Genomic DNA, 9,908 nt, shown 5'->3' on the forward strand with positions numbered 1-9,908 from the left:
TGTATACTTCTTTATAAAACGTATATATAATTCAATGATTAAATTTTATATATATATATATATATATATATATATATATATTTATATATTTATATATGTATATATGTATATATATATGTATATTCAAACATCACATATTATGTAAATAATATATATGTAGCATTTGCACATTTATATTATATAAAAGGAAGCAGTAGATACAAGTAACTGTAATACAAATATCACAAAATGTTTGCTGTTTTAAGTATTATTTCCTCATTATATAGCAGTTGTGTCCCTTGAAGTATTTTTCAGCGAAGCGTAAGAAAAACTATGTCTTCGCTATATTTTTGATACGCTTTGAAGAATCGTATTTTGTATGAGAGCTATATTTGTAACTCACGGGAGTTACGTTTCGACTGTTCTGTGTATTACTGCGTCTTGATTCAGTCTTGATGAGAGACTGCGCGCGATTTCAGGCGTCCCATCTTAACATTTTTGAGCGCGAGAGAGGGAATACATCAGACAATCGCAGTTAAACATTGGAAAAGCATAAATAAGTTTATCTTCCCATGAATATTTTTTCTTTTTCTTCTTTCTTCTCCTTTTGATAGCGTTTCCTTCGTTCTATTTTTAACATTTATTCATGGAATCGATCGTCATCGCGCGAGATACTGCTTTCTCGTTCCGTTCTGCGTAGTTATACATAGCTGCGTTCTTCGTAGCTACGCTTGATAAAATCAAACGCGTAAATAAACTCGACGAAAGCAATGAAAATTTGCTCGACGCTCGATTGCGCATTTTGTTTGCAAAGAGGCTTTATTTTTAATTCTGGATACGAGCTACGTTTTACATCGCGATATTGTTTATTTACCATACACGACGGCTAACTAAAAAAAATGTAATATTATTTTTAAATGTGATTTTAGTATAACGATTTTCTCTACTTATAGAAGAACAAAAGTATTATTAGCTCTTCACTGATCAGAGTATTACATTCTCATCAAAATACTTTTTTTGTTCAAAGACAATTTTGAAATGACAATTTTTAACTTATGTTGTTATTTCAGCAAATGAGAGAGTAGTATAGTATCAGAATTACATTTTTATCAGCATTTGCTTCGTTGCAGAGATTGCTGTTTAAATATACTGTATTCAGTAATTGATACAATTATATCGTATCCAATATAATATAGATCAAAGGACATGCTAAGAATATACCTAGAACATTCCTCGGATAAAGTCTGCTGTAGAGGAATTTTGACGGATTATTAAGGTGGTACGTATTATTAAGGTTGTGCTCCGTTAGATCTGTCGAAAATGTTCCTTTTATGTTTATTTTCACCAATGTAGATCAATTTTAATCTCAGTTTAATTTATCGTTTTTTGTTCTAAAAATTAGAAAAAGATAAAAAGTAAGTTAACCTGAGATCTACATTGGTGAAAATGAATATTAATAACAAGATTAGTAGCGTTGTAACTAACTTCTTTGCGTTCCGTAATGGAATAGCTGACCCAGTGATTATTCAGTCTTGACTAACAAAGAAGTATTTTGATTTTTTAAATTTCAATTATTTATTAAATAATTCTTATCTATTATTACGTATTATAATAATGAAAAAAGATTTATTATGGCAATTGTAGACATTACTGGTACCTCTATTATTTCCGTTACTACGAATTCTAACAATTGTTTATAGACTTATTTGTTTAGTAACCCGTCATGGCTAATATACATATACATCAATACATAATAACTGACAATTATTGTAAAGTATTTTTACTTTTGAGCATATCGAAACTTTTTCAAGTTACATTTTAGCACTTAATTATACATTGTTTTTAAACTTGAACGTATTATCACACAAATGTGTGTACACTCGAGTGCTTTTTATTTTACTTGTTATTCGACTGTATAGTCGTGAGCTAAAGGTTGCAACACATTTTCTTTCATGGTTTTTAGAGTGTAGACCCTCTCATCGATCGGTGAACGTAATTGGTTGGAACCACTGGTAAGAACCAATTACGTTCGCCGTTCGATGAGCAAATCTACATTCCAAAAACCATCGAAGAAAATGTGTTGCAACCTTTTAGTTCACGACTGTACACATTTCGAGTTATGCAAAGTTAAACAATAACATGGAATTTTGTTAATATGGCTTTTTACGTGAAATTTTTAATTTGAAATGTTTCTTTGATAAATTGATTGTCACTCTAGAGATTTTATGTGTTCAGAAACATTAAAGATATTTTATCCTTGTTTAATGTTAAACAAAGCTAAAATAATACTTCTAATGTTTTTAAATACAGGAAAATTTTAAACAATGGAAAATTAAAAATATATAATTTTGTTAACAAAATACTGTATTTTTTAAACTAAGCCAATTTTAAAAACTTATTTTTGGGCTAGTCATATTATCATCACTTTTCATCTTCCAATTATACAGTGTATCACATTTTTATAAATTACGTTCTAACGTCCTAAATAATAAATATTTCATCGCTTTGAATGTGATAACAACACTATGACGAATATAATGGTTCAAGTTTCAACATAAAATATTGATTATTAACAAAGTTATTCAATAAAATGGGTGCCATATTACTCTTTTTTCCTCTAATATTTAATAATACAAATTTTAATTTTAAATAAGAAATTGAAAAACATAATAAAATGAATACCTCCAGAAAAATACATGAAGCTAAAAACCGTTAGTTCTGATTACTTTTAATTTATCAATATCATATTAATAATGAACTAAATGCGTTTGTGTGCATTACAGCATAATAAAGTTTATTTCTATATTCATTTTTAAGTAGGTGAGAAGGGCACAGTAAACTAGGCATTCTTGTCTTAAATATTTCAAGCGTTTAGATTAATACAGAGCTCATCAATTTTTTATTTTTCCAGTTGAAGTTTTAAAGTTTTATTTATGATTTTTAAAGTTTATTTTTATATTTCTTTATTTTATAAGAGTATAATGCAAACGTAAGTATAACATAATATGCTAGTAAAATTTATCTATTTAAAGATTTATTAAACACAGAAATACAATATAAACAATTTCATTTATAAAATAAGTATAAAGTATATAAATAATAATAATGATAATTGTATTATTGATTAAATTAAACATATTGGTGTTATTAATCCTTTGCTTATATTATACATTATATGGACTAATATTAATATACAATTAACATTAATTTTTAATCAAATTTGGTAATGAGTATATTTATACAATTTTATTAAACTTTAAAAAATTTAATTTTGATTAAATTGAATTGTAGATGAGAAATTTACAGAACAGTTTCAATCATAAAAAGTTACGTATAACACGAAAAATACAATAAATCTTTAAGTGGGTAAATGATTTACTAGCATGTTATACTTAACTTGCACTATACTTTTATGAAATAAAAGAATGTAAAAATAAACTTTAAAAATTATAAATAAACTTTAAAACTTTACAGGAATAAAAAACTAAAAAATAAACAGTAAGAAGTACGCAGTAAGAAAATCAACATGTTGGATTTGCTACTGTTTACATTATGGACTTACATTCTTGATTCTAATTGGCTGATTTACTTATTCCCTTAGTTTACTGGTTGAGTTTTCTTGTGTGTCGCAGCCATAAAAGAAATATTTTTGACAGATCTAACGGAACACAACCTAAATCGCAAAGTTTTATCTCCTAATATGTGTGTGTCAAAGACACTATAAATGTAAAGTAATTCTTAAAACTTTTCGTATAGTTTTCGTATAGTTTTAAAGGCTCGGGAAAAAACTCGTTTTTTTCAATTTTTCCGCGGATTTTTTCGGTTTTTTTCCCAAAGGTAGAAAAATTCATCGGAAAAATTCAAAAAGTATCAAAGTTTTACGACATGATTTCTTAACTTTAGTTCGCCATACTTATTTTCAAATCCGTAATTTTGCCATACTTCTTGAGATAGCTCAATTTTTCGTCTTATTACTTTCAGACTAATTAAAGTTTTTAAATTTGTATTATAAAAATTAAAAGTATGTAGTCTAAATTTAATGTTTATAAGATAATAGCAGGTCGAGAAAATAATTTGAATTTAAAGTAATTACATTTATAACAAAATATGTAGGAAAAAATAAACTATAAAACAAGACTACACTTCAGGAGTTCATTAAACCGGAATATAGAGAACTAAAGTTAGAAATCTGCGTTAATGAGAAATAACTACAAAATAGTCCATACAAAATTAGATTAATGTTAGTCTTTGTCCTTAAATTTTTCTCAGACAGCATAAGAGAAAGAACGTTGACTCTATGAGCTTACGCAAGCAGTCGATAAGCCTTCTTTTGTAATCTCTTATGGTAAAATTTCTTATGGTAATTAGGAAAATTATGATTCACATGTCTAGAGCTAATGCTGAGTTCATTTTATATGTATATATCTTCACAATAACCGCTTGTGCAGAGAATATGTACAAAGTACAGTTATACATTTAAACTCTACTATGTTACTATTAGAAGTTTAGACTATGTTTTACTATAAAAATAGGAGAAAAAATAAAAATTTTAACAAAAAAATAAGATTACATAACTTCCAGGATCATATTAATGTGATGAAAGACATTAAAAATTAAGTAACATGTCATTTATATAGTAAAAGCAGCAATTTTTTGCAAAAAAGCAATTTTTCCGGTTTTTTTCCAGCGATTTGAAAAAGCGGTTTTTTTAAAACTATACGTATAGTATGATTATATTAAATAAAGGAAATTAGATAAGGACATTATATTCTTCGCATTTCAAAGGAAAATGCTGTTGAACCCCCGGAAATGATTTATTCTGCTTTAGACGAAGATGTAGTGACGCATAAGACATGCAAGAAATGATATTTACTGCGACATCAACTGCGAAATTAAATATTCATGCTATAAAATTTTATTGTGTATTTGGTGGAATGTGAAAGGATTAGTATACTACGAGAGAGAGAGAGAGAGAGAGAGAGAGAGAGAGAGAGAGAGAGAGAGAGAGGGGAGGGAGAGCGAGAGAGAGAGAGAGAGAGAGAGAGAGAGAGAGAGAGAGAGAGAGAGAGAGAGAGACAGAGAGAGAGAATCTAGTCAGACTATCAATTTAAAGCGTCATCAGTAATAACTCATTCGTTTGTGTGACCAATTTGAAAGAAAAAGATTATTTACTGACATGGAACGAAACAAGTTATTTTGCAGCATAACGCTGGGTACACGTCGCAAAAAGGACAAAAGACGTCATTTATTTACTGGGCTGAGAAGTTCTCTTTTCTCTTAGCTTATTTTTCGGATCTCCAATCGGATTATCACCTGTTCTGATCGCTCTGATATCATTTTATCGATACGCATTTTAAACCATTAGAAGAGGTGCGGAAAAATATCGATGATTTCATTGCATTAAACCGCTATTTTTTTTTACAGAAGAGAATTCGTCTAAAAGAGGAACAAAGTCATCGAAAATAATGAATGTCGCAAGGATTAAAAGGAACACAGTTTTCCTATTAACAAAAAGGAAATTTATTTTAAAAAGGCACCAAATTTCTACACCTAATAATAAGAATTTTGTAAAATATTACAGATAGAGAATACAGATATAATTATCCAATATTTATTATTTGTGAGAAACAAACTATCACACATATTTGACATTTCTTTTAGAAATTTACACTTCTATTCGGTAATGGTAAAACACTTTGTATATAGAAAAGAGGATAATATGGCACCCATTTTTATTTTATTGAATAACTTTGTAATTAATATTTTATATTAAAACTTGAACGATTACATTTGTCAGAGTGTTGTTTAACAGATTCTAGACTCAAAGTAATGAAATATTTATTATTTAGGACATGATTTATAAAAATCTGATGCAGTGCATAATTGGTGGAAGAAAAAAGTGGTTGTAATATGGCTATCCATAAAAATAATTATAAAAAATTAGTTTAGTTTAAAAGAAACACAGTACCTTGTTACAAAATTATATATTTTTAATTTTCCATTGTTTAAAATTTTTCTGCGTTTAAAAGCTTTAGAAATATCATTAGAAATTTTATTAAAAATATTATTTTATCTCTGTTTTTTAACAACAAGCATAAAATGATGTCTCTAATGTTTTAAACACCGTTCTTTAGAATGACAATCGATTTATCAAAGAAATATTTCGATATAAAAATGTCGCTAAACATCATATTAACAAAATTCCAAGTTATTGTTTTAACTTTGTATAACTCGAAATGTATACGGCCGAATAAAAAGTTAAATAACAAAAAAAAAACTCGAGTGTATGTACCTTTGTGTGATAATACACTCAAGTTTGAAAAATAGTGAGGAAGTATATGTAATTAAAAGTAAAAAGTGTACCTTGAAAAAGTTTAGAAGTGCTCAAAAGTAAAAATGTCTTATAACAATTGTCAGTCATTATGTATTGGCATATTAGCATAACTAAAAAACGGCGGGTTACTAAATGAATAACTTCATAAGCAATTATTAGAATACGTCACCTAATAACGGAAATAATAGGGGTAGCCATATTGTCAACAGTAACTATAATACCTTTTCTCTCTATAAATGAGAATAACAATAGATTTATGCCTATTTGTTCGTTTATTGCGTTTTACATTTGTTTACATTCTGGGTTTTCTTGGAATATATGAATATCTATTTCTGTTATACTGACAGCAATATCAACAAATCTCATAACTTTTAGTCGCTTCATTGCCGACTTTTCTAAATAGAATATTCGATTTTCAAGACAATTTGTATAAAAATTCAAGACGGGTTATTAAAAAATAATTTAAGAAAAGGAATATATTTAATAAAAGTTTGGATAAAGTCATTTTATACTTTTTTACTATGGGTTTTTTAATTAAACTAATTTATGTTAGAATTATTTGCGATTACGTTAGAATTTATTGCGATGTGAAAGTTTACTAAAGATTAACAAATTGTTTATTAATTTTTAATTTAAATACATACCGGCAATTTGTTCCGGCGGCAGCTCGTCAGCCTGTAAATCGCAAAAGTTATGATAAACTTGTAAAATAACAATTATTAATAAGTATAAAATATATTTTTTTAGACATGTCCATGTCGAACATCGAAAATATTTATCATTCTTCTATCATTCGTAATCATTAAAAATTGTAAACAATTTTTAATAAATTTATTGCGTTTAATTAAAAATTGCTAGTTACTTTAAAAGAAACATTCGTGCACTCTGTTAAAATTCATTCAACAAGTTTTAATCATTAAACTTCAGTTAGGCTCTTAAATTTACCTTTACTTTTAAATGGTGAATACGAATTATTTTGTAATTTCAGTTTATAATAGATAAATTTTGGACAAAAAAAAAGAATTTTTTCATGCGTGAAGATCCGAGCATGCTACGTGTAGACTAAAAAATGAACTCTTTGGTTATAAAATATAATTAAGATTTATAAAAATATAAAATGAATTGAAACAAAATTGTTAAATTATATATGTTATTATTATTATATATGTGATATATATATATATATATATATATATATATATATATATATATATATATATAAGTTATATTAATATAAATTAATTTACTATTTTTAATGCTTTTACAATGATAATGTGATTTATTATTGAATAATGTCTTTCCATTTGTCGAAAAGTTTTGATGTAATTCTATTTAATCATATTAATTACAATTCATGAATTAAAATAAATTTTCTTGAACCGCCGCTTTAAATAATCCGTCATAATTTTGCTTCGATGTAGCAGCCGCGAAAAGAATACCATTTTTTGAACAATGTTGTATCATATAATACATACTCAAAGTAATAAAACACATTTTTTTTTATTTTTAGAGAGAAGACGATTTTTTGAAGAGGCGGTCAAGTCAATTCGCCATTTAAGAAACAATCACGTTTTTCCACAATTTATCATTCATGTTCCAAGAAACATCTCCTCAGCCGGAAGTAGTAGATCGGTTAGACGCATTTTATGTAGGCGCGCTAGTAAATTCGAGCACGATATACACTGTTAATCGCTATTGAATCACGATGCATAAAAAATATAACAAAAAAGGTGCACAAACGTAATCTAAGTCAGTATTTATAGTTGGTTCTTATATTTAATACCGTTTTAAGTATTATCATAAATTAATTATAGAGCCGTATTAAAATATTACTTGACGGTCTTGAAATAAGAATCGACTATGAATACCGGCCTTAGAGACAGATTAGAAACAAGAAAGAATGATCTACAATTAAATGCCTAGGCGGCACGTGCAAATAATTTTGATAATAATGAAAAAGATGGAAAAATGGATGGGAGGAGGGGAGGAGGGAGGAGAGAGAGAGAGAGAGAGAGAGAGAGAGAGAGAGAGAGAGAGAGAGAGAGAGAGAGAGAGAGAAAGAGAGACTCGAGCACGGTTAAAAAATACAACAAATAACTACGTAAGTATAGACAGTAGGAAAACGTGTGTGTTTACCAGGGCGACGACTTACAATATCATCGATAGAACATACCATGATGGCGGCGCGAAATTCAACTGATTTCTTTTCTCTTTTTTTTTACTCTACTTAAAACACCGAAACGTATACTCGACCGGTTTCGACTTAAGCCTCACAAGCGTATGACTCGCTTTGTTGCTTCCGAAGAGAATTTGCGAATAAAAATGTGGAACCCACGAACTTCTTGTCGCTGATTTGACGCACTACCGCGAGGCGATGCAACACCGCGGTAATATTCGAATGGGACGATATAGCGGTTGCGTGATCAATCGCGGACCGCGCCCCAGCTTGGCTCCAGCCAATCGTCGAGGGCGTGTCTTTAGCGGGGCTTCGAAGCTGCCTCCGGAAAAGCGCTTACGCTATTTTTGGGACGCGATACATCAGAGAAACGGTTTCGAGGTGGCTCCTTTTCGTCTCGTGTTCGCTCGCGGGATCCGGTGACGCTGAAGAGGAATCCTGTTTTTAATTAAGGAATACTGTTCTTAATTTAAAAAAAAAAATCAAATTAAGGGAAAAACCAGGTTTTTTCATTCTTTCTAAAAATATACGGAAAAATATAATTGTGATAATGACAGCGGACTTTATTGATGAATTACATACTTTATAGAACTCTTAAATATGAAAGAAATCTTAAAAGTACTGTTAAGTAAAAGAGTATAACATTGTTTTAAAAGAAAAAAAAGACATGAAAAATTGCAAATCAAACAAAAAACTGCTTTTTCTTCAAAAATTTCAAGAACTTTTCTGGACTAAAAACATCCTAATGTAGTGGCTCGGATCTGGTCGTTTGTTCAAATTACTTTTATCCTAAAAACAAACAAAACGTTTATTTTCTGACATAAATGCAAGACTACAAAAAAGAAAAGAAAGAGAATGTATTACTTAAGAAATATTTGAGAGTGTATAATTTGATAGCATAAAACATTGTAGCAATGCTGCAACAACGTTGCTGCAATGTTTCATGCTGTCTGGATATTTTTTTAAATCAAAGATACGGATGACATTATTGAAAATAAGTAAGATAAAGATGAAACGGATTAAAACTTAGGTTGATTTGTTTAAATTAATAAATTAAGTGTAGTTAAAGAAATCATTGATATTCGAGATATGAATACAAACGAACGAGTTTATTTGATTCTTGTATTTGTGTGATTACAACCGTTCCTGCGCAAGTGTGACGTATACTGCAGCGGTACGAAAATAGAGAATGAAAATGCCGTGGTTGGAGTAAGCGACAGTAAACGTTGGTACGTATGGTGTACCGGGCAAATCGATGTCAGACCCGCTATTTGGAATGGAGACAAAAAAACTTTTGCAACAATAGAAGCGAAAACGATTTGGATTAACCACAAAAGTTAGATTCTTCTTGCAAAAAGAATAATATAATAAGAAATTCTTAAAGCCAAAGGACCCAATTATTTTACAAAGAATATTAAT

The 9,908-nt window shown here is 28.8% G+C and overlaps 1 protein-coding gene across 2 annotated transcripts in view; it reads right to left on the bottom strand.

Moving 5' to 3' along the window:
• LOC105202999 (troponin C, isoallergen Bla g 6.0301) overlaps window positions 1-8,780 on the bottom strand; it is a 31,589-nt gene extending 22,809 nt beyond the window's left edge. Inside the window, exons 1-2 of one of the 2 annotated variants that reach the window (XM_026141213.2) lie at window positions 8,466-8,780; window positions 6,958-6,988 (exon numbers count right to left, since the gene is read on the bottom strand). In XM_026141213.2, the coding sequence (XP_025996998.1) occupies window positions 6,958-6,988; window positions 8,466-8,489 (55 nt within the window). In that variant the 5' untranslated portion in view covers window positions 8,490-8,780. The remainder of the gene's footprint in view (window positions 1-6,957; window positions 6,989-8,465) is intronic. The other variant, XM_026141214.2, reaches the window with a different exon arrangement.
• Window positions 8,781-9,908: the final 1,128 nt, after the last annotated feature.

This window comes from Solenopsis invicta, chromosome 7, assembly GCF_016802725.1.
Source record: "Solenopsis invicta isolate M01_SB chromosome 7, UNIL_Sinv_3.0, whole genome shotgun sequence".
Classification (NCBI taxonomy): Eukaryota; Metazoa; Arthropoda; class Insecta; order Hymenoptera; family Formicidae; genus Solenopsis; species Solenopsis invicta.